Source organism: Leptonychotes weddellii, chromosome 15 (assembly GCF_054177405.1).
Source record: "Leptonychotes weddellii isolate Sample4059 chromosome 15, ASM5417740v2, whole genome shotgun sequence".
Classification (NCBI taxonomy): domain Eukaryota; kingdom Metazoa; phylum Chordata; class Mammalia; order Carnivora; family Phocidae; genus Leptonychotes; species Leptonychotes weddellii.
In genome coordinates, this window is record NC_138383.1 from 34,212,088 (window position 1) to 34,237,879 (window position 25,792).

Below are 25,792 nucleotides of genomic sequence, written 5' to 3' on the forward strand. Positions count from 1 at the left end.
AAAAAAAAAAAAAGAAACCACCTTCATACCAGACCTTAAAGAATTTCCACAGATAATGTTTTCAGTACAATAAGGGGTTCCCATTAAGAATTCCTACACACATAAACAAAGTACCATGTGCAAGAGTCAGACTAAACAAGATTCAGAGTCATGAAAACTTCTTAGAGTGGAATTATTAGAAACAGAATATAAGAATGTTTAATATGTTTTAAGAAATCAAAGACCTAAAAATATGAGAAAGAGCAAGTAACTAGGCAATTGATAGAAGTAAAAACTAAAATTAAGAAACAGTTTTAGCATCAGTTTAGACAAAGCTGAAGAGAGAATAGAGAAATGAAAGAAAGAATAAAGGAAATTATCCAGGATTCTACTTAGACCAAGAAATTAAAAAAAAAAAGAGACACTATTAAGAGACATGGAAGATAAAATGAAAAGGTCTAATGTGCATCTAATCAGAGTTACCCAAGGAAAGGAGAGGATGGGCAGAGCAATATTGGGAAATATATTGCTGAGAATTTCAACAGTGATGAAAGATAACACTCTGGGGAGTCAGGAACTCTACTATATCCCAAGCTGGAAAAATTACAAGAAATCTGCATTTAAGCACATTGTGAAATCTCAGAACATCAAAGGCTAAGAAAATGCATTAAAAGCAGATTTGCTTAAAAGAATTAGAGTCTGAGAGAAAAGAAGTGTAAACCAAAATTCTGTGCCAAGAATATATATGTTTCAAGAACAAAGACACAGTAGGGGCACCTGAGTGGCTCAGTCGGTTAAGCATCTGACTCTTGATCTCACCTCAGGTCTTGGTCTCAGGGTCGTGAGTTCAAGCCCTGCATTGGGCTCTGCGCTGGGTGTGGAGCCTACTTACGGAAAAAAAAAAAAAAGAACAAAGACACAATAAAGAATCTTTCTGAAAAAGAAAGAAGAGTTAAAAGCACCCTAGAGGAAATTCTAAAGGATATATATATACATCAGGCCAGAGGAAGAGTATATAAAATGAAAGCCTGAAATGCAAAAAGAAGGGCAAAGAAATTGGTCAAGGTGGCTGTGTATAAATAAACTGTAAAATAATATTTTATTGGATTAAAAATACAGATTAGAATTAAATAGCACAACACTAGCATATAAACTGAAAGGGTGGATGATTATAATTCAGGTGTTTAAGATCCGTGGTCATTCAGGAAAATAATAAAAATATTGCTTAGCTTATAACCCTGATGACACACAAATGCAGGTTAAATGTCCTCATGGAGTCATGAAAAGAATAGAAATGAAGTTATAACTTCTAAACTAGTTGTGGGGCGGGGGGAAGCAGAGCCAGAATGAGAAGCAAATAATCTGTTCTAAAAAACACAGGAAAGAGGAGACAAAAGAACATAGGAAAGCCAGAACAAATTAAGATGGTAGAAAGAAACCCAAGCATACTAGTGATTACATTGAATGTAAAAATGGATAAAAATTGTCAAATCAAATCAAAGACAAAGAATCCAGAAGAGCTGAAAGTTTAAAAAGATTTATCAGACAAATTCTGACAATCTGGGATCAGTTCAATCCAAGTTCAGGGCCTGGAGTGGCTTAGCGATGGGCCAGATTGTTTTCCATTCCCCTTGGACTCCCAGGGTTAGCTCCTCAGGATTGCAGACCACTGTCCCTTCTCCATGGCCTTGGGTTCCAGCCTGCAGCCCCCTGGCCCCACAAGGCTGTCTGTCCAGAGGAAAGCAGCCCTGAAGGCTGGCCTCATCCCTTTGGATTTTAGTCTTATTCTTATCTCGGTTATCTTATTAGCTCTTTGATGCATTTAAGATTCTTCCCCACCCCATATCTGTCTAGCACTTTCCCTAGTGAAGTTATCAGGAAGATTGATGGTGTTGCTTAGTCCTGCACCACCAGAAGTGGAAGTCCTGACTTCCTCACCTGGTTTCAGAATCTACAGTGTGTTAATGCATGCCTTGTCTCTCCACCTAGATTCTCGGTCTTTTAAATACAGGGAGTGAGTTCTACTAATTTGATATACCCCTTGATACCTAATAAAGCACACCCTAAGCAGATGGTCAGTGAATTATTAAATGAACTTGAATCTGCCCTGTGACTCTATTTGGCAGTGTTCAAAGCAAGTTAAATGGGTTAATGTCTAAATACAGTATCTTCTGGCTACTACGTATACCAACTGGTGTACTTTCACAAATAATGTTTTCCATAAAATATAGGGAGAAACCGGTTAAAATGTGCAAGAGAACGAGATCAGTATTAACTTTTGCAGTTTAACCTTTATAAGTAACACTTGAATTTGTCAAATTTAGGATTTCTTAGGCTGAGTCAGTCTGGATATTTATAAATGAGAGAGGAGGCGGCATTTATAAATTGAGGCAGAATGCTGATTAAATATAGAGAAAGTATTTCCACTGGATTCCTTAACTGAAGATTTTTATATTACCAAACAGGATGGAAGGGCATTCCCCCAGCCCTTAGTTGGTCATTAGCATCTAATCCAGTGTTCACACTTCCTGTGCAAATCAGTTAATATTGGTAAAATTCCATTTAACTTGTTTCTGTTGAGTAAAGTTACTTTTACTAGTCAAATGATATATTATACAAAGATTGCTTTGCCCACATAATTGTATGAACTCTTGAGTTACAAGTATTTCTAAATTTATGCTCTAATTTTCTTTTTTACCCAAAGGTCATTTAGAATTATTTTCTTAATCTCCAAACCTGTAAGATTTTCTAATTATTTTTTTCCCTTGATTTCTAGCTTAATCTCATTCGTTCAGAGGATATAATATACTCTGTGTGATTTCAGTCCTTAGAAATTTGTTAAATTTTCTTTATGTATATATTTTGTTTATATATATAAAAATAATTTGCATTGTACTCTATACACACCTATCAGGTCAAGTCTGCTACTCATACTGTTGTCCGATTTTTCTGCATTCTTACTAATGTTTTTGTTTTGTCAGTGCCAAAATGTGACAAAATCTACTGTGATTCTGAATTTGTCTGCTTTTCCTTGTACTTTCTGTTTTGGCTTTGGATATTTTAAGAATTTATTTAGGCTTATTCAAATTAGAACTATTATTTCTTCCTAGTATTTGAGTTATTTATCATTATGAAATGCCTATTTCTGTACTGCTTTTTGCCTTAAAGTCAGCTTTGCATGAATAAATAGTTAACACCACCTTCTTTTGTGGCCAGGGTTTGCATGGTATATCTTTTTCCACTCTTTTACTTTCAACCTTTCCGTATCCTTATGTTTCAAGTATGTGCCTTGTAAGTAGCGTATAGTAAATAAGATTTGCTTTTTTATGCAAGCTGACAATCTTTGTCTTTTGAATATATCACTTAGTCCATTACTCTACATTACTTTTAGTTTTCTATAATGTAGTTTCTATGCTTTTAATGTAGTTGCATTTAAATTGACTGTCTCATTAGTGTTTCCTATTTGATGCTTCTGTATTTCTTTTTCTTTCCTTTGTAACTTTCTTTTTAATTGGTCATTGTGGGCAAAAGGTTAACAAAATTCTGTTCCTTCTGCTCAACAATTAACCCTCCATTAAATTTCTAGCTCTGTTCCCATTAATGTAGTAAGATGTATATTGACAGTATTAGTACACAGTATTGCTTATGATAAAAATTACCCCTGTTTGTAAATTGCATCTCTGCTGGGAAAATAAGAAATGTATGTGGGGATGACATATTTGGGCTTCCCTGAATATGGGGACTCATGTATTAAGCATGTCCCTTTTGAGGACCCTGGATGCTGTGTCTTCAGATCTATTTGAAAGGGATATTGGATACTGTGGGGCATGAGGCTTTTAAACCAAGGGCACTTTCCATACCCTCCCAATGTGGATCTTATCTCTTTGCCCCTAAGCTGTCACCTAACTGTGTTTGGACAGCTGCAAGGGGCTGTGACACTTCTCTTGGCAAGCCATGTTTTTGTCCTGAGTAAACACATGCCAAGTGTGGCCTGTGAGTCTTTTGAGTCAGAACGTGACCCTCTGACCCCTGCCACTCAATGTTGCAATTATTTTTTATTATTCCCTTTGTTATTTTGGAAGATTTATATCATAATATTGTTTTGGTGGTTATTTGATTGATTATAATTCCACTCTTCAATATAAAAATCTAATATAATTTGGTACTTTTACCTCCTTCCTGGAAGATGGAAGGTCCACAAAACATTTTTGGGGGGTGGGGGGGTCCATAAAATGTTATAATTCCATCTGCCTTCCTCTCAATGTCTGTGCTATTTTGGTCATGTATTTTAATTGTATGTGTAGCCAGCAAAATGATGACATCATATCATTGCTGTTACTACTACATATAGTCAGTATCTGTTTAGATTTACTCATTTATCACTTCTTTTTTTCTCTTTCTGTATCACTGACCTTCATCTGGGACCATTTTTCTTATCCCTGAATTTCATCCTGTTATATTTGAGATCTGTTGTTGACAGAGTCTCTGGTTTTGTTTACCTGAAAATATTGTGTACTGTTTTCACTTGTGAAGAATATTTTTGCTGGGTGCAGAATTCTACATTGGCAGTTCTTTCCTTACTTCAAAGATAATACTCCTTTGTCTTCTGGATGCCATTGTTTCTTGTGAGAAGTCAGCTGTCAGTCTGTTGCTCCTGAGGTAACGGATGTTTTCTCCTCTGGCTGCTTTGCTTCGGTATTCCGAAGTTTTACTACAGCGTTCCTAGGTGTCGATTTTTTTTTTTTTTAATCCTGCTCATAATTTGTAGGACTTCTTCAGTTTGTCATTGTTTGATTGTTTTTTTTTAAGATTTTATTTATTTATTTGAGAGAGAGAATGAGATAGAGAGATCATGAGGGTCAGAGGGAGAAGCAGACTCCCTGCTGAGCAGGGAGCCCGATGTGAGACTCGATCCCGGGACTCCAGGATCATGACCTGAGCCGAAGGCAGTCGCTTAACCAACTGAGCCACCCAGGCGCCCTTGATTGTTTTTTATCAGTTTTGCCAGGTTCTTGGCTGTTAGCTCTTCAAGTCCTGCCTCTGTCTCTTCTGTCTCCTCTGCAGGCCGTCCCGCTGTGTCTGCCGTGCCTCCTAACCTCTCTGTCATTTCATCTTTTCATCTCTCCGTGCTTCATTCTTGGAAATTTCTTCCCAGAAATACATTCAAAGACTGGTCCACTGACTTCTCAATTCCCATCATTGTATTTTTCAGTCCTAGGTTATGCATTTGATTTGGTTCTTTTTTATAGTTTCTGGTTCTCTAAAAAATTCTCAATATTGTCTTCTGTCATCTTTAGCACGGTAAGCATAGTTATTTTATTATCTCTGATAACTCCAATATCTGGATTTCTGCAGGTCTGTTTATTTTATATGTTTTGCTGTTTCTCATTCTTGTTATCTTGGTTCCTTATGTGTCTGGTTAATTTTTATTTTGCTCCCAACGTTATATTGGCAAAATTGTTTATAGAAATAACTGGAGACCCAAGTTTATGTAATCTTTCTCCAGTAAAGATTGACTTTTGCTCCTTTTAAGCAGCTAAGAGCACTAGTATTTCAAATCAGCTGCTCCAATTTCAAGTCCCTGTGAGAGAGTGCCTACTTCTGACTCACCCTCGTTGCTAGTGGCAGCCTTTTTGGATCCCAGCCCAGAGTGAGAGGGGTTTACCCATGACCTCCTTTTCAGGCCCTACTCTCTGATCTCTTTCCCACTAGCCTTATGAGGCTATCACAACCTCTGCTTAGATCCCATCCACTTCCTCTGGAGTTGGTAAATTCCCCAGGGGAAAAGGAGGCCTCAAACCTGGCAACTTGCATGGCATCCTCCTCCTCCTAGATTCTGGTCCCATAATTTAATTCTCCACTGTCTTTAAGCAGGTGTTTTTTGTATATTTTAATTGCCTATCTCACATGTCCCCAGCATGGGTGTTGGTTTAAATTACCTAATCTGTCATTACTAACATGGAAGCCCTAATATCCTGTTTTCATAAATTAGGTTATTAGGTCCAGAGAGACTTTATCATAGCTAGTTAAGAGCAGAAACAACGAATACCCGAGTGTCCTGATTCTGTGTGATTTTTATTCTGTTACACCACTGCCAAAGTATACAGATAGATCTAGCAGCATTTTGATATTTGCTGTGCTCAGTGATACTTCTTTCAGTTTATTTGTCAAGCAGTAAAGGTCCCATATCCCAGGAAACTTGCAGAAAATCCTCAAGTAAATAGTACCCCCTCCCTGCCTTCCCCATCCCATTAAGTTTGTTTTAAATTTATTTAAACTTTTAAAAAGTGAGCTACAATCTCCACGTATAAATCTTCCATTTGAAAACCATTAGAGATTCATGAACATGTGGTCACCTATCACTATTTTCTAAAGTAAGATTCTGCTTGTACTTTGTAATAATATCAAATCTCTGCTTAATACCTAAGCCAGGGATTGGTGTTCCAGAATAGGGAAGAAGTATCAGTTGTCTATTAATTCATAACAAATCACCCTAAAATGTAGTGCCTAGAACAACAGCAATTTATTGTGTCTCATGATTTGGTGGGTTGACTAGCCAGTTTGTCTGGTCTCACCGGGGCTCACCAAGTCTAAATGGTTTAAAATGGCTCCCCAAATGCCATGGCTGAATGACTGGATAACTTGGCCTCTTTCTTCATATAGTTTTTAGTCCTGGGTTTCTTCACGTGATGGAAGAAGTATTCCAAAAGTTCGAAGTGCCTCAAGGCTGAGTGTCCACGAGTAACCCAGTATCACTTCTGCCATATTCTTTTGGTTAAGACAAGTCACAGGGCCAGCCCAGATCCCAGGAGTGGGGTGGAAAATTCACCTCTTCATTGGGAAGTCCAGCGAAATATTGTGGTCCTGTCTTTAAAGCTACCACAGTGTGATGAAAAAAGGCAGGTGTTGTAGGTAGAGTAATGGCCTCTGCATTTCAACACCGGTTCTCAGACACTGATGGACGGAGTGTTCTACAATTCAGTTCAGTTCTACCACTACCTGGAACAGCCCGATGAAGAGATGCACACAGTGACAAGGTCTGGGAGGTCTGGACATCCAGAGAGCAAGAGCTTCTCCCCATGGAGACAGGTTACATCACCCTCCCCGTACATTGATATGTTCACCAACCAAAAAGCTCTTTGGCGCCTCGGTGTCTTGAGTGTTTTTTTGAATGACGGTTTTTTTAAATAAGGGTTTTATTACATAAGCATGATTGAGTAAGTCATTAGCCCATGACTGGACTCAACCTCCAGCCTTCCTTCTGTGGAGATCAGGTTGCTGAAAGTCCCTTCTCTAATCCTATGGAGGGTTTTTTTGATGCCCACCCCCCATCCTGAAGCTATCTGGGAACTGGGCAGGAGTCACCTCATTAGCATAACAAAGACACTCTTACCACTGAGGAAATTCCAAAGGTTTTAGAAGTTCTATGCTAGGACCTGTGACAAAGTCCAGAGAGAAAGAGAGGGAGAGAGATGGAGATATTATTATTATTATTATTATTATTATTATACCACAGCCTCCCAAGGTTACCCATGCCCTAATCCCCAGAACCTGTAAACATATTATGTTGAATGGCAAGGTAGAATGAAGGTTGCAGGTGGAGTTAAGATTGCTGGTTCTGAACTTAAAGAGATTATCCTGCATTGTCCAGGTAGGACCTTTGTAAATTTAAGAGTCCTTCAAAGGGAAAGAGGAATGCAGAAGAGTCAGAACCAGGGAGATAGCATCATTTGAAAGACTTAACAGGCCATTACTGGCTTTCAAGATGGAAGGAGGCCACAGGCCAAAGAATGTGGGCAGCCTCTAGAAGCTGGAAAAGATTAAGAAAGTGCGTTCTCTCTAAGAGTCTCTAGAAGATCACAGCCTGGATTTTTAGCCCGGTGAGGCCCATCTCAGACTGCTGACCTCCAGAGTTCTATGAGAATATATTTGTGTTGGTTTAAGCCACTAGATTTGTGGTGGTGTAGAAAACTGACCTCCGTGCTTTGGAGCCAAAGTACAAGGCAAAAGACAGAGTTTGAGATAAAGAGGAATGAGAGCTTTCTTGCTTTGCGGGGCAAAGGAGGCTGCACAGGCCATGGCCTTCAAAAACTGCAAACCCTACGGGAGGAAGGGGATGGGTGGTTTATAGGGAAATATAGGATCTAGCCGGGTTTGACAGGAATTGTGTAGGTGCTACCAGCCTCCTTCATCATGTCTTTAGGGTGGTACCGGGTTCCCGAAACAAAAGGCTAAGAAGGGAGGAGGGGAGCTTTGCGGAAGAGAGGAAAAAGGTTACTTTAAAATTGAGCTTCACTGAAGCATTAGTGCGGCCATTTTTATTTTTGTTCAACTTTGTGCTTTTAAGCAGTTTCAGTGGTAATCCGCTATGGCAGCAATAGGAAATGAACATAGCAGGGCCTTGAAAAAGGAAAAAAAGTGGCATTTTTTCCACCAAGGAATGCAGCATGATAAATCTGTCCTTGGAGCTTCCTGTGTAGATGTTGAAAACTCACTCTGTTCAGAATGCAAGTAACTTCACATTCTTCAAATCTCTCTTATTTCTTAAATTATTGACTACTTCCTTTTACCTCCAGCCCTGAGTAGAGCTCAAAATCGCCTATCTACAGAGGACTCTATCTCTTAAATAAAGTGCATCTGTGTGTGTCTGATAGGTTATAGATCAGAGAAGGGAAAGTAACTCTTTGCTCTGGTAAGTAGGATACGTTTGACCTTGATTCATCCAGTGAGAATTTGTTACCTTCAGCAAACCAGGATCTGTCTTACACCGGCACAGTTTTATACTTAAAAGGAGTTATGATCTAATGCATGGTAGAAAACTTAATTGGCCCAGAGGGACGGCTTTCTTGGTAGGCTCTTTCTTAGAGTCAGTGACACCTACAGGAGGTTTTGTAACTTCTCTACTTACAAGTTTTAATCTCTTTTTCAAAAGCACAAACTAATGTGATGATGGTGAGGATGATGACAATGACGATGGATGGCGGCCATGATGGCAGCTGACGCTTACAGAGCACCTACTGTGTGCCAGAGCTGGGCTTACGTTTTATGTTCTTCATTGCAGTTCATCTTTTTCATGGCTCCTGCCTCTTTCTATTAAATTACTCTTTCTGTTCCTTTTTAACCATCTTTTCATAAATACACATAAACTCAATGTTTACACATCTCAATTATTTACTCCTTAGTTTTATCCCCTTTCTGCAGTTCCTGATGAATTCCTAAAATATAATAAAACAAAATTTTAGCTAGATGCACAAGAACTCCCAATCTTGAAGGGAAAGGAAGAATAACTACTTTATTCACAAGTATATGTCTGAGAAATTAGAGGCACTGAGCTTAATTTGACACAATTAACACTAATTACATGTTAGAGTCCTTAGTTTGGGATTTTTCTCCAGTGAAACTTACCATTTGCTGATTTATTTCTTTAGGAGCCCTATTATGTACGTTGCATCAAACCCAATGACAAGAAATCCCCACAGATATTTGATGATGAGCGCTGTCGGCACCAAGTAGAGTATCTTGGACTACTGGAAAACGTGAGGGTGCGGCGGGCGGGGTTTGCCTTCCGCCAGACATACGAGAAGTTTCTTCACAGGTGAGAATAAAGAACCCTGACAGACATCGACAAATCTGGGGTCCTCCCCATGTAGGACAGTGCATTAGCACAGATTAAATACTCTGAATATTTGCCAAATGAGTAAGAGTCAAGGGAACGGCAAATATGAAAAACTTTCTCATTCAGCACAAGAGTCTCCCTGAGTTTATGGTTTATAGACCATGAGGAAAGATTCATTCTGTGGGGGAAAAATGTGGCTGTTGTAGTTTGGTAGAAAGAACCTAGATTCAGAGTCACATCTGGGTTGGAATCTTGGGTATGCCACTCATTTGCTGTGTGATCTTGGGCTAGAAATTTAACGTCTTTGACTTTGTTTCTCCATCTGTAAAATGAGTTTAATAACACTACCTGTAAGGCTGTTGTTGTGAGGATTAAGTTAACCTAAGTAAAAAAAGCTAGGTGCCTGACACATAGTAGATGTTCAGTTAATGCTGTCTGTCCTTACTGATATTAGTAATTACCATAATAACAAAATATTAAGCAGTTAATCATGGAGACCGTGCAATTAGTCTACTGATTTGAATCCTGGCTTTGCCATTTCTTGGCTTTTTGACCATGGGCAAATTACATTATCTTTCCATGCCTCTGTTTCCTCATGTGTTAAAAAATGGGGTAATAATAATAACAACTACTTTTTAGGGTTGCTGGAGAATTAAATGAGATTGTGTGTGTGTGTCTGTGTGTGTATGTGTGTATAAAGCAGTTAGAATGGAACCTGGCATATAGCAGTCATTCAATATATGTAAGATATCATTGCTCCTGTTATTTATTGTTAGTAATAATAATGATAGTTGACAACTGGGACTCATAAAGTCCCTTTAAATTCCTTATGTTCATTTATCTAAAAATATTTACTGAACATTTCCTGTGTTCGAGACTACAGATGCCACAGAATATGAATAAATAGATAAAATATTGGGTGCTCAGAAGAGTCTCTAAGGAGATAATAATGGCAGGAAGGAGCCAGCCATGCGAACATCAGAGGGAACAGCAGGTGGGGCAGAGGGAACAGTGAAGGAGAGGCTCAGTTGTGGTAGTGAGTGTGGTGTGTTAGGTAGCAAGCGTAGCCGTGTGGCTGGAGGCTGCTCAGTGACAGGGCAGGGTGTGAGATGAGATCAGAGAGGTGGACAGGGGCCAGATCATGTCGAGTTTTATAATCCAGACTAAACAGTTTAGATTTTGACTAAATCTGGCAGGAACCCATTGGTGGATTTTAAGCAGGGAGCAACCTAATCTTATGGCTGTTTGAGGAGATACTGTGACTGCTGTGTGGATAGGAAGCAAGGAGACATTTAGGGATGTTACTGTGGGAGCCTGGGAGAGGGGGCTTGTTCATGCCTTGAACAAGAGATGATTGTAGATGCAAGGGTAGTGGACAGATTTGGGATATGTTTTAGGGGAAGGTTGACCAGGCTTGCTCATGGATTGGCTAGATAAGAGAGGGAGAGAGAGAGGAGTGAAGGATCACAATTAGATTTTGGCATGGGTAAGCATATACCATTTGCTGAGATAAGATTGGGTAAGAGAAACTTGAGGAAGAGGTCATGGAACAGGGGCAAGGATGGAATCAAGGTTTGTCTCTTGACTTTTAGGTTTGAAATGGCTACTGAAAATCTAGGTAGAAATATTAAATGAGCTATTAAATACACATATCCAGAAAAGAAGTGCAGGTTGGAGATAGAGATGCTGGAGTCATTAGTCTAGAAATGACGTATCAAGTCTCAGAACTGGATAGAGAAGAGAACGAGGCCCATTCAAACACTTAGGTTTGTGATCTGACATGAAGGAACCACCAAAGAGAAGAAAAGGAGCCACCAATGAGATAGAGGAGATACCAGAAAAGGGTTATGTCACAGAAGCCAAGAGAAGACATCATTTCGAGAAGAAAACTGTAGTTACCATATCGCATATTGCTGTGCAGTCAAGTTGTCAAGTAAGACAAAGGTAGAAGCTTCAGCATTAGATCTGGCAACATAGTGGCCAAGGGAGAAATGGCTGGGCAGAGCCTGATTTGAACAGGTTGGGAAGTGAAGTGAGAAGCTGGGCACCTGTAGACAACTCAAGGATGTGTGCTGTGAATGAGGGCAGGGAAGAATGTGGGGTGTGAGGTCAGGAGACACTAGGAAACAGATGCAGGTGGGGCTGATTCAGAACAGAGGGAGAACTCAGAGGCGCAGGACCAAGGGAGGTCATTGTCATCATCATAATATCCTTGAGAAGGCAAGGCTCAGAATCCCACGCACAAGTGGAAGGTTTGTCAGCATTAGGTAGGAGTAGGGACACTTCCCCCATAGCAACAGGACAAAAGGCAGAGAATATGAATACAGACACAGAAAGGCTTAAAGGTCCGCAGATGGCAAAGATGATGTTCCAATCTGATTGCTTCTGTTTCCTTAACCAAGCATGAGGCGAGGCCAAGGTGGGGGGGTGGAGATGAGGGGAGGTGGTGTGGAGGTTTGAGGGGAGGTGGTGTGGAGGTTTGAGGGGAAGAGGTTTTGGAGAGTGGGAAAGCACAGATTTGTATGGTAGGATTGCTGTCAGGAAGACCCGAGTGTCCGTGTGAGATCTGAGGTTATCAATGGGCAGTGAGACCACCAACATTATTGGTTTTCTCCACCAGCGTTCAGCTACTTTTGCACAGAAGTGAAAGGGGTTGCACTGAATGGAGACTCTTAGAATGAATAAAGCGCAGTAGCCTGGAAAAATCAAACTTCATTTTACACTGATCAAAAGGTTATGCTCAAAACTGACCATTTTCCTTATTGAAATCACACTGTCCTTTAGATTTGGTTTTTCATTTGCTTATTGAGGCTGTAGAGTTGGAATGTTTTCTTGAGTAGAGATGTGTGCATTCTGAGTCTTGATTTCAAACAATGTCAAATTATATTAGAAAGATTTCTAGTCTGTTGTTATTATGCTTAGAATTCTAGCAATTGCTCGGTCACAGAATTTGGTTTTTTGTTATCACCCATAAAAAATCAGCAGATGTTAAATACTGGCATGAGCAGGGTGGGACAGGGTAACTATAGGATGGGGCTGAACCGAAAATATTTTATCACGAGACAAAGGGAAGCCGTGGCAAGTAGCTAAGGTAAGAGAACAGTAAGCAAGCCTGACTTGGAGGAGACAAGGAATTTTGCAAGTGCATCCATATCTTTTACATTCAACTCAGGAGGTTTTGGTGTGTTTGTTTCTTGTCATGGGAGACATGCTATAAGGATTGGAATATGTTTTCTAATACATAAAAATACAATAGAAAAGTTCAAAGGAACCTGTGAATTTCAAATATGGTGGTCTTAGTGGCGTAAGGCTAAATCCATTTCTACTCCAAGAACATCCCCAAATAATGTAAATTATGTATCTTTAAAACCAAGAAAATGCACAGCCACACTATGGAATCAAGAAGGGGTTTGAGTCTCAATGAACCTTGGAAATGTGACTCCCTCCTAAATACAAAGTGAAGCAATTGTGAAGACGCAGGAGTAAGCCAAGGTCACAGTTTTTAGGAAAGACTGCTTTTGCCATTCAGGAAACCACCCTGCATGTACTGTTTCTGTGGAGCTGGCCACAGCTGCAGCACCAGGAGGTGGCCGCAATGGCCAGGACAAGGGACACCTCAGTAGCTGCAAGGGGAATATCATAGGCATGACAGCTGACACCCATGAAGCAAAAGTCGCCATGTTACAAGAGGCCAGCCAAGGCCAAGACATACACAGGACTCTGTGGAAGTAGATAGGATAATAGTGAAACGTCTGAGAAAGACCAGATAATGGAAAAGAGACAGTAAGCCCAGCAGATGCCAAACCTTACCCCCTGAGGAACCAGAGCAAGGAGTAAATGGCATTGGAATTAGCCTGTTTAATATTTTCAGAGAGATAAAGGAGAGAATTATGGTCCTAGAATAGGAATATGAAGTCAGAAACAAGAACAGGTAATTATTAGGAAAAATAATTAGGGCGCCTGGGTGGCTCAGTCGTTAAGCGGCTGCCTTCGGCTCAGGTCATGATCCCAGAGTCCTGGGATCGAGTCCCACATCAGGCTCCCTGCTCAGCGGGAATCCTGCTTCTCCCTCTCCCACTCCCTCTGCTTGTGTTCCTGCTCTCACTGTCTCTGTCAAATAAAAAAAAAAAAATGGAGATTTGGAAAATGAAAATCAGATTAAACACAACTGAAGAGAGCATTGTCCATCAGCAGGAGAATGAGTCAGCAACGTGTCACGTAATCACACAGTGGCTGCTAACCAGAGTTAAAGGGAATGAATGGCTGATACAGCAACATGAATGAATAGCACATTATGTGAACAAAGGATAGTCACCAAAGAATGCATACTGTATGCTGCCACTTATATGAAGTTCAAGAACAGACAGAAATCAGAACCGTGGTCAGTTCTGGAGTGGGGGAACTGATGGGAAGGGAGAAGAGGGCACTCTCTGAGATTATGGAGATGTTCTGCATCTTGATGGGGTGTCAGTTTCATGAGTGTATACATTTTCCAAAACTTGTTAAACTGTATACCTAAATGTGTGCATTTTACTGTATGTAAAATTTACCACAATTTAAAAAAATTAAACTAAACCTCTTTTAAAAAGCACATTAGTAAACTGGAAGATCAAGTTGAAGAGTTCTTGTAGATTTCATCACAAAGAAAAAGAGAGATGGGAGATACTAGAGCTCAGGCAGTATGTAAGGTCGATCCAGAAGTGCCAACAGCTGTTCAACAGGAGCACCCGAAGGAAGGGAGAGAGAGAAGAGGGGAGAAGTAGTACTTGAACAAATAGTGGCCAGGAATTTTCCTGAACTGAAAAAAGACAAATCTTCAAATTCAAAGAATACACAGAGTGGAAAGCATGTGAATTTTTTAAAAATGAAATTAAGTACATTATCTTCACTTTTAGAATGTTAGTGATAAAGGAAAATACTTAGAGCTCCCAAGAAAAGACAAAGTACTACCAGGGAATGAGAATCATACAGACATCAGACTTCTCATTAGCAGCATTTGATGCAAATAGACAAAGCAGCAATATCTTTACAGTGAGAGGGGATGAACTTTATACTTAGAACTTTATTCCATGCCAGGCCGCCTGGGTGGCTTAGTCAGTTGAACGGCCGGCTCTTGATTTTGGCTCAGGTCATGATCTTGGGGTCCTGGGATGGAGCCCTGCATCAGGCTCCATGCTCAGCAGGGAGTCTCCTTGAGGATTCTTTCTCTCCCTCTCCCTCTCTCTCTCTCTCTCTCTCTCTCTCTCTCTGCCCCTCCCCCACTCGCAATTCTCTCTCTTTCAAATCAATAAATCTTTTTTTTAAAAAAAAGAATTTTATTCCATGCCAAATTATCATTCAAGAGTGTCAGTACAATAAAAATATTTTCTGACATATATAGGCTCAAAAAATTTACTATTCAGAGATCCTCTGAAAAATCTTCTGGAGCAAAAGGAAAAATAAATGCAGAAGAGAAAAATGGAATGCAAAAAGTAATATTGAACAAATAAAGCAGTGAAACTTTTAAATCTAAACATGTATCCATTGTAAGTGGGAAAAAGTCTGGTAAAAATCTGAAACAAAAATGAAAATTGGAGTGAAAAGTACAGAGAAGTAAAGACTTTTGTACTGTTTATGGGAAGGATAGAGATATAATTAACTAGACAGGAAAAAATAAGCACATATTTTCATATATACATACTTTTTATATATTAAAAAATTTACTTTTTATATATATGAAAAATTTTAAGACAATGATAATAACGGTGGCTAACACTGTGAGTTGCTCACTGCATATCCCAGGCACTGATTTGAGTGCCCTACGGCGTAGTAGGTAGTAAGTCACTGGAGGTGACTTCCAGATAAGGAGAAGATGGCATCTCCCATTTTTATGCAGATGAGGAAACGGAGGCACCCAAAGGTTGAGTAACTTGCCCCAGGTCACAGAGCCACATCGTGGCAAGTGGGAGCCCTGTTTGGACTCAGGCCCTTGCCTCCTGAGCCTACCATCAGTGCAGTGCCCCACAATTGAAGGGATGGCTTTCAAATCAAAGGAGAAAATAAAATGAAATAAAGAAAATTCATTCTGTCCAAGTATCATATGATCTCACTGGTATGAGGAATTCTTAATCTCAGGAAACAAACTGAGGGTTCCTGGAGTGGTGGGGGGTGGGAGGGATGGAGTGGCTGGGTGATAGACATTGGGGAGGGTATGTGCTATGGTGAGCGCTGTGAATTGTGCAAGACTGTTGAATCACAGATCTGTACCTCTGAAACAAATAATACATTATATGTTAAAAAAAAAAAAAGATAGTAGGAGGGGAAAAATGAAGGGGGGGAAATCAGAGGGGGAGATGAACCATGAGAGACTATGGACCCTAAGAAACAAACTGAGGGTTTTAGAGGGGAGGGGGACAGGTAGATGGGTTAGCCCGGTGATGGGTATTAAGAAGGGCATGTATTGCATGGAGCACTGGGTGTTATACACAAACAATGACTCACAGAACACTACATCAAAAACTAATGATGTGATGTATGGTGAATAACATAACATAATAAAATTAAATTAAAAAAAAAGAAAACAGTCTGTCCAATAGAAAAACAGTAAAAAGCAACAGCAAGAAGGCACATCTGATAGAAAATATAAAAGAAGTTGAGACATTAGACACATATTAATAATCACAATAAATGTGTTAAACTTACCTTTTACAAGACAGAATTGTGGAAAGTCAAGTCTATCTGATTGATGATTATGTAAGTCGAGATTAGGTCCTCTCTAGAATCATCCAGGAAGGGTGCTGTTTGAGGCCGTGGGATATGCGTCTGGGAAAATAGCCTGTGTCTACTCTGCAGACTGTCTTTATCTTCAGCTTTACATAAGATGAATGTGTTCTGATTGGGAGATGGCCGTGTTATTTTACTATCACACCAATTGAACTAATTAATAGTGGGACATGGGGTGGGATAGACAGTGTGTATTGGACTAATGGTTCTGATGCTGGCAAGAGAAAAAGTAACATTTTCCACTGTAAATTTTTGCTTTTAGATTCTGCAGATTTTTTAAAGCTAGGTTTGAACCTCCATTTTTACTTGTCACTTTTCTTTATTTTCATTTCTTTTATTGAAAAAAGAGAGAAGGATTTTAAATGTTCTGATAACCTTAAAAGTTGTGTGAGTCTTTCGGGGAGATAATACTAGTTGTCAGGAAGCAGATGAGTTCAGCTTTTTAATTCACAAGTTCAGGATGCTGGTTTATGGGAGAACTGGGGTCTTGCCATTTTACCATCAGGAAGAAAGGAAGAGCACCTTGGCTGAGCAGTGTGGTGGGGGGTTGCTTCCAGCTTCTGCGGTATGCCGAAAATTTCAAACACACCATGACTACCTGTATTATAGCCCAAATGTTGACTCTTATTCTAGTGTTATAATGAATTTGGGATGATTCTGATTTTGTTTCCTTTTTTCATGTGATATTATCTCTCTCTTCATATTTGAACTCTTTCATTTGGTTTCTCCCTATCTGGCAAGTGAGTAAGCTTTTAAATGTATAGAGAGGAGTAATGGAGGTTGATGGTTGATGAAAGAAGACAGTAAAAGTCTAAAGGATAAGCAGGAGCCAGGCTTTGAAGTAGTAGATTAAAAAGCATCCAGGCAATGGGAACAGCATGTGCAAAGGCTCTAAAGGAAGAAAGAGGCAACCACACTACAGGACCCTAAAGAAGGCCAATGTGATTGGAGTATAGTGCTGAAGGGGGAGAGCAGTAAAAGATAAAAATGATGTAAGGCTTTCTAGAAAAGTCCTGTGGCAGCTGAGCTTGCAGAATGGATTGGGGAGGAACTGGAAAACAATTCAGGAGTCTATTGTACTAAGCTTGATGGTGGCTTGGATTAGGATTATGGCAGTAAAAATGAGAGTAGTTGAATTTTAAATATATTTTAGGGGTAAGCCCAATAGGATTTGATGATGAATTAGAAGGACAGATAGCGGAGAGAAGGGATCAAATAACAATTCCCAGGATTCTGGGTCTAGTAACTGTGGGCACTGAGGTGGGAAAGTGAAAGAAATGTAAGACGCCCTCAAGACTTATGTGGGCATTGGATGTATGCATCTAAAGCTCAGAACTCAGAGCTGGGCTATGGAAAATTCATGAATTGAAAAATAAAGTGGATGGAGTAGATGAGGTGACGTGGGGAGGTTGTACATAGAAGAGGACCTGATATGAGCCTTGGGGTCCTCCAACATTTGAGGGCCCAGTAATGGAGGAGCAGTAGCCAGCAAATGAGATCAAGAAGAAATATCCAGAGAGACAGACGGACATCAGGGAGATCATGCTATCATGGAAGCTCAGAAAAGAGAGATCCATCAAGAAGAAGGGATCAGAAGCCACTTAGGTATCTCAGCAAGAAATGTGTGAAGCCCAACAAAGACCATTTAAAGACTCCCAGGAGGCACAAAAGTAGACTTGAACAAGTGCAAAGACATCCCTTGTTCTTAGATAGGATGATTCAACATCATAGATAAATTTAATGAATTTAATGTGGGAACCCAATAAAAATACTAGTAAGGATTTGTTTGTTTTGTGATTGTTTCCCCCCTGGAACTATGCAGATTGATTCTAAAGTTCATATAGAAAAATACACAAGCAGGAATAGCTAGAAAAACCTTTTAAAAAGAAAAGGATGAGGAGAGACCACCAGATACTAAAATATACTAAGACATCTATGATTGGGGCCCCTGGGTGGCTCAGTCGGTTGGGCAACTGCCTTCAGCTTGGGTCATGATCCCAGGGTCCTGGGATTGAGCCCCATGTCAGGCTCCCTGCTCAGTGGGGAGTCTGCCTCTCCCTCTCCCACTCCCCCTGCTTGTGTTCCCTCTCTCGCTGTCTCTCTCTCTGTCAAATAAATTTTTAAAAATCTTAATAAATAAAAATAAAACCACATAGGACTGATGCAGAGACGGACAGACAGAGCAGTGAAACAGACCAGAATGTCTAGAAATACACTGAAGTACATATGAAAATGTAGTATATGATTAAAATGCCATATTAAATCACAGGGTGAAAGATGGACTTTTTAGTAAATAGTGTTGGAACAACTGGGTGGCCACTTGTCAAAAGATAAAATTGGATGCATACCTCATACCGTATACCAAAATAAACCCCAAGTGGATGAAAGATTTAAATGTAAACAATGAAAACATCCAACTACTAGAAGAACACATAGGTGAATTACTCTGTAACCCGAGTGGGAAGAGAGCCTTTCTTGTATGGATTAAAATTCCGATGTAATATATGAAAGAAACTACTGAATTTGGCTACATGTATTAAACAACTAGGCACCGGGGTGTGGGGGGCAGTGCTGTGGTTGGCAGCCTTCTCAGATGGTCACAGTGATCCCACCTCTTGGCACTCCTGCCCTTTGCCGTCCCCTTCTTTTGAATGTGGGCTGGCCCTAGTGATTTGCTTCTAGCAAAATGGAATTTGGCAAAAGTAATAGAATATCACTTTTGAAAGGAGGCTGTGACCCTGTGACTTCCATCTTGCTTGTTTTCACTCATGAAGAAGCTGGTGTATGACAAGCTGCCTTATGAGAGGCCAACATGGCTGCTTGCGCCTAGAAACACAATTGGTTTTTGTGTACTGATCTTATATACTTAGTTTTCTTTTAGTGATAATAGTTTTCATCTGAAGATCTGCTTCATTTCCTTTGAAGTGAATCATAAATAATATGAGTTTTATTCCTTCCCCAATCATACCAGCTTATTTATTGGTCTCACTGTACTGGCTGGAAAACCATGATCGAGGGATCCTTATCTTGTTTCTTTGCATATAGAGAATTTGTAAAGGTTACCCATTTATAAATGATATTTGCTGTAGGTTCTTGGTAAATTCGTCTGTACTAGATTAAGGAAGAACCCTTCTATCCCTAGTTTAGTAAGTCTTTATCATGAGGAGTGTTGTATCTTATTAAAGTCTTTTTCTACATCTCTTACCAGGTTAGTGAACAGAATTCATTACTAAGGGTTTTTTTTTCTATTTATGAAGTGTCTTGAATTTATTAAATAGTCTTTCTGCATCTATTGAGACCATAAGGTTTTTCTCCCTTAACTTGTACCCTGTTCATTTTTCACACAGATACAAGATGATCTCTGAATTCACCTGGCCCAACCATGATCTCCCTTCAGACAAAGAGGCTGTCAAGAAGCTGATTGAACATTGTGGTTTTCAGGATGACGTAGCTTATGGGAAAACCAAAATTTTCATTCGAACACCCCGAACACTGTTTACCTTGGAGGAACTCCGTGCCCAAGTGCTCATAAGGATTGTCCTCTTTCTACAAAAGGTAATTTTATATTTTATATAGGGATCAGGTCTTGCTTTTATGTTCTTAAAATTTTGCTGGATGTTTTCTTTGATTCAAGCATTGTTCACGATGGTATATTCTTTGTATCTATGCCTATCTTAGAATGTTCTCTGTTGGGCGCCTGGGTGGCTCAGTCGTTAAGTGTCTGCCTTCGATTCAGGTCATGATCCCAGGGTCCTGGGATCGAGTCCCACATCGGGCTCCCTGCTCGGCAGGAAGCCTGCTTCTCCCTCTCCCACTCCCCCTGCTTGTGTTCCTGCTCTCGCTGTCTCTCTGTCTGTCAAATAAATAAATAAATAATCTTTAAAAAAAAAAAAGAAGAATGTTCTCTGTTGCCTTCACACATGGAAAATTTATTTGGCTGCCTGAGCTCAAAATTACTCTATCCTCAAAACTCAAGACATTTTATCTTCCAGTATTTAAAGTTGGGGAGATGTCTGAAGTAGCCAATTTTTTGTCTCTTGTAATTAACTGGGTTTTTTCCCTCAGCCTTACTGGGTAAAGGACTTTTTTTTTATCTTGTAATTCAGAAGTTTTGTCGACATGTTTAAAACCCCCTGCTCACCCATCATAACCAGCACCAGCACTTGAATGAGGAGTGGGGTGCTGACTTGAAGCTCATTAAATCATAGTAGCAATCATTCATTATTCATTCATCATTCACTCAGTCATGTTTTTCTTTTTATCCACCATACCCATTTCCATGCCTTCCATATGAACCATTTTAATATTAAAAAATTATATATGTATCTTTTTAAAAATCTTGTTCCTCTGCGAGAGGTATATTTTCTATGGGATGTATACCAAGAGAAAAGCTGCTGGGTCAGATGGTGTACGTAGACCTGACTGGTATAAGTAGTGCCCATTTCCTCCCCAAAAGGACTGTCTGTTTGCACCAGCTCACTAAGAGAGTTACTATGTGCCTACATCCTGACTAGTAACATCCAGCCACCTCAATTTTGCAAGACTAATAGATATAATGATATCTTTTTTTTTTTTTAAGATTTATTTATTTATTTGAGAGAGAGAGAGCACGAGCAGAGGGAGAGGGAGAAGCAGGCTTCCTGCTGAGCAGGGACCCCGATGCGGGGCTCGATCCCAGGACCCTGGGATCATGACCTGAGCCGAAGGCAGACGCTTAACGACTGAGCCACCCAGGCGCCTCGGTATAATAATCTCACTGCTGTTTTACTTTGTGTTTCTCTGGTTACCATTGAAACTGAGCATCTCATTAAATGCTTATTTGCTCTTTGGGTCTTCCTGTAAACTGCCAGTTCATGTCCTTTGTCCATTTTTCTCCTGGAGCTGGTATCATTTTCTTCTTGATTAGCAGGAATTCCTTGAGTATTTTGGACATTAATCACCTATTTACATTAGACATTTAAAATATATTCTTTTTTTTAGAGAAGGAAAGGGTGGCAGAGGGAGAGAGACTCTTAAGCAGGTGTGGAGCCTGACACAGGGCTTGATCTCATGACCCTGAGATCACGACCTGAGCCAAAACCAAGAGTCGGACACCCAACTGTCTGAGCCACCCAGGTGCCCTGAAGGGAATCCTTAATTTTGACATTATCAAATTCTTCAATTCTTTGTCTTACATTTTGTTGAAGAGGGCTTTCTTTGTCTCCAGGTCACAAAGATACTAGCCTCTGTTTTCTCCTCTGAACTGTATACTTTTATCTTCCACATTTAGGTCTTGAATCCATTTAGAACTTACCTCTATATGTGGTTTTACATAGGAATCCGGTTTCATTTTATTCCATATGGTGAACCATTTTCTCAGAACCATCTACTGAACAGTGTGTCCTTTTCCCATTGATTTGCGTTGCCACCTCTATCATATGTTATCATGTGCATATAGTCTGAATGTTTATTTATACAGTTGCCCATTTTTACATTGATGCCACATAGTTTCAATTGCAGTATGTCTTAGTGTATGGTAGGATAAGTCATCTTCTTACTCTTCTTTATGCAGATGGATTAACCTACACATAGACCTTTATTTTGTAATATAAATGTTAATGTGTGTTTATTGGGTTCATTAAATTCAACAATGATTTTTATTAGGATGGCATTGAATTTATAGATTAATTTGAAAGAATTAACATTTTTACAATATTAAATCATTACAGAATACAGAATGGGCTTATTTAAATCATTTCTTTGACCTTTAGATTTAGAGAGGCTGTGTGAATTCATGGTTAATTCCTAGATATCTCATTGTTTTTGTTACTGCTGTGAATTTTTTATTCTACATGCCAGTGTTGGTACAGAGAAATAATATGAGCTTATGTTGGTTTATCCATATCCAGAATGCAACCTTTGTTGATTCTGTTAGTTTTTCTGGGGAAATGGTTATTTCATATGCAAATAATGAAGGTTTTCTCTTTCCTTCCAATCGCCAACATGTTTCTAAGTTTTGCTGTCTTCTATTTATTTTGCCTAGAACTCAGAAAATCTTTCGGAGTGGAATACTAAATTCTATTTCATCCTGAAACAGTTTCCTTGTATTAACTGGCTCTTTTTGTACTGCTTTTACTCAGTTCTGTTTTATGCAGGTTGGGTGTCTGTCTTCTGTCTGCCATGGTCAATTATTTTCATATATCTGTTCTTCTGTATATTTAAATCCTTTCTTTTGATCTTCAGTACTTACCAGTGGTGTTTTGTTGTTGTTACTATTCTTTTGGCAGATCTGATAGTTTGTTTTTCTACTTCATACCTATTCAAGAAATTGACTCGGGCTCAGGGTTTGGCCCTGAAGGAGAGTGACCAACCCTCTCCATTTGTTTGGGACAGTCCTGGTTTATCACTGTTGTCTCTCATACCCCTTTCGCTCTCAAAAGTGTCACTTTTGCTATGGATAATTATGGATAACACATTGTATAGTCGCCCTACCCTGAACTCACTTTCTGTCCACTTGGTAGCTGGTAGAATCCTGGTCTTCAGTCTCCAGTGGCAATTTGTTCACTTCTTCCACAGTTGACGATGTCCCACAGACTTTAATCTGCCACAGTTCTACTAGTCAAAGATGGTGCCCCCAGCCCCAGTGGCCAGCTCTTGCATAGGAGGTATGCACACCTACTACGGCTCTTCCTTTTTCTGTCCTCTCTACAGCACCTCTGCTTTCCTTCTGGTGAGAAATTACAATTTCTACGTAGAAAAGGGAGGTTCTAAAAGAGGAATGACTACTTCAAAAGCTGTCACCCTTGCCATGGGGGAAAGGATGTCCAGGGTGCTCTGTGATGGAGATCTTGCATTTCTGAACCATAAAGCAGTGGAGCAGGAAATAAGGATCTTTCTCTGAATTCTCAGGCAGACCATTCTAGGGTATGATATAGGCGATATACTGATTTGTTTTTTAAACCAACTCCACAGGCCATAAAAAGTATTGGAAGTTTCTCTCAGCTTCTGGGAATAGGTCATTAGTCACCTAAGTTTTCATGTGCTATGTGTTTTTATTTTTTTCTGTAACCTTATAGGAATGGAACAGGAAGTTAGGGGAGGGAGCATCAGATGTTATTTTTTTTAAGATTTTATTTATTTGACAGAGCACAAGTAGGCAGAGCAGCAGGCAGAGGGAGAGAGAGAAGGAGGCTCCCCACTGAGCAGGGAGCCCCATGTGGGGCTCGATCCCAGCACTCTGGGATCACTACCTGAGCCGAAGGCAGACACTTAACTGAGCCACCCAGGTGTCCCAGGAGATGCTATTTTAAACCAGAATCTCCAACAATTGACTTTTATTTTTCCCTTTTAAATAAAAAAATAGCTTTATCTTTTTTTTCTGATTATACAATTAAAGTGTACTTACTGCAAAAACAAATTCAAACCATACCGAAAATTATAAGAGAAACTGTGGAAAATCACCTAAAATCCCACCATCCAGAGGTAACAAACTATTAATGTTGTGGTGGCCATCCTTTCTAATATCTTTCTGTGCATATAGACAAGTATATGTACTATAATATTGAGATCGTGGTTCACATGGTGATTTTTTATGAGCACCTTTCTCTTTTTTTATAGTATTTTGGTAATTTTTTCCCCACATTTACCTTCTCTGCCCACATCTCCTCCCCACCACCTATGTCTAAGGGTCCCCAAGACCACTTCCAGCTTTGGTGAATCACTAAAAGGATGCATGGGGCTCAGCATATAGTTGTGCTCATGAATTAAATTTATTACAGCAAAAAGATGCAAAGCAAAATCAGCAAAGGGAAGAGGCACAGGGGGTAAAACCCAGAGGAAACCAGGAGCAAGCTTCCAAGAGTCCTCTCCCAGTGGAGTTGCACAGGACATGCTTAATTCCTGCAGAAATGAATTGTGACAACATAGGCTAAGTGTTGTCTACCAGGGGAGCTCATTAGAGACTCAGTGCTCTAAGTTGTTACTGGGGACCAGTTATGTAGGCACCCTCTGCACAACATGTGCCAAAATCCCAGACTCGAAGAAGGACATCAGGTATGCAGCATAAACCCCACTGTTTGCACAAGCAGTGTAACCACATTGAGCCACTCTTATCATTTAGGGAAAGTTTTATATCAGCATGTGAAACTGTTTCCCAGTCAAGTTTGCAGACACTGGCCAGGGGCCAACCTTGGAAGCAGGCCTTTCTAAGGATACAGTTTCAGGCCTGCTGTGTTAACTCCTTTCTGGACACTCCCACAGTCTTCCTGTAACTGTAATAGACTTCCTTATACACGTAGGAATACTTCATCCTATGCCCTGGATACTTCTATGCTAATGCCTTCATTCTGTGCACTGGATTCCCATGAGCAAGATTATTGCTTGAAGGGTGTATATGTTTGTAATCATCATACATATTCACCATTCACATTGTGTAGCCCACAGTGTAAGTGAACTTTTTTTCCCCATTTTTTTTTTTTTAACTGCAGTGACTTTTACCAGGCTTTTGAATTTTTTCCATTCTTATCAGTAAGAAATGGTATCTCATTTCTACTTTAATTTTGTATTCTCATGACTCTTCATGAGGGCATATTTATTGGCCTTTTTGGATTGCCTCTTCTGTTATTTGCTTATTTTTACCCTTGGCCCACTTTTCTATTGGGTTGTTTATCTTTTTCTTATGAATTTATGGGAGCATTTATCTTTATGTATTGTAATTATTTTTCCTAAGCTGTCATTTGTCATTTGAGTTCATTTGTGGTGTACTCTTCAACATGAAATTTTCCACTTAATATGTCTTATCTTTTTTCTTTGTATCTTTGGGTTTCTTCAAAAAAGTTTTTGATCTGGGATTTAGTTTTTATATGTGGTATTATATAAGGGTCCAACTCTGTTTTGTTCCAAATTAAAAACCAGCTATTCTAATTCAGTTCATTTAAAAATTCCTCTTTTTTCCACTAAATCAAAATTCTTGGACAATTGCTTTTGTCTAATAATAAATTCCCATATATACTTGAGTCTATTTTCAGGACTCACTATTTTATTCCATTGACAATTCCTGTGCCAATATCATACTGTGTTACAGGTTTTAACATGTGAGAACCTAACTTTCAATGTATTGTCATACCTTTTCTGCACCTTCATAGAGATTTTTTTTTTCTTTTCATTTAGAAAAATTTTCATAAAACTAATTTGTATGGTACAGTACTTAACTACACTGGTGTTATCTGATGAGGTCATCTAGGATTCAGGAACTGCGATTTTTTTTTTATTCTTATGTTAATCCCCATACATTACATCATTAGTTTTAGATGAAGTGTTCCATGATTCATTGTTTGTGCATAACACCCAGTGCTCCATGCAGAATGTGCCCTCCTCAATACCCACCACCAGGCCAACCCATCCTCCCACCCCCCTCCCCTCTAGAACCCTGTTTGTTTTTCAGAGTCCATCGTCTCT

At 39.5% G+C, this 25,792-nt stretch overlaps 1 protein-coding gene across 3 annotated transcripts in view; it reads left to right on the top strand.

Moving 5' to 3' along the window:
• Positions 1 to 25,792, top strand: part of MYO1D (myosin ID) — a 319,454-nt gene that overhangs the window by 125,359 nt on the left and 168,303 nt on the right. For all 3 annotated transcript variants that reach the window (XM_081805376.1, XM_081805377.1, XM_081805375.1), the window contains exons 15-16: positions 9,408 to 9,574; positions 19,705 to 19,912. In XM_081805376.1, the coding sequence (XP_081661502.1) occupies positions 9,408 to 9,574; positions 19,705 to 19,912 (375 nt within the window). The remainder of the gene's footprint in view (positions 1 to 9,407; positions 9,575 to 19,704; positions 19,913 to 25,792) is intronic.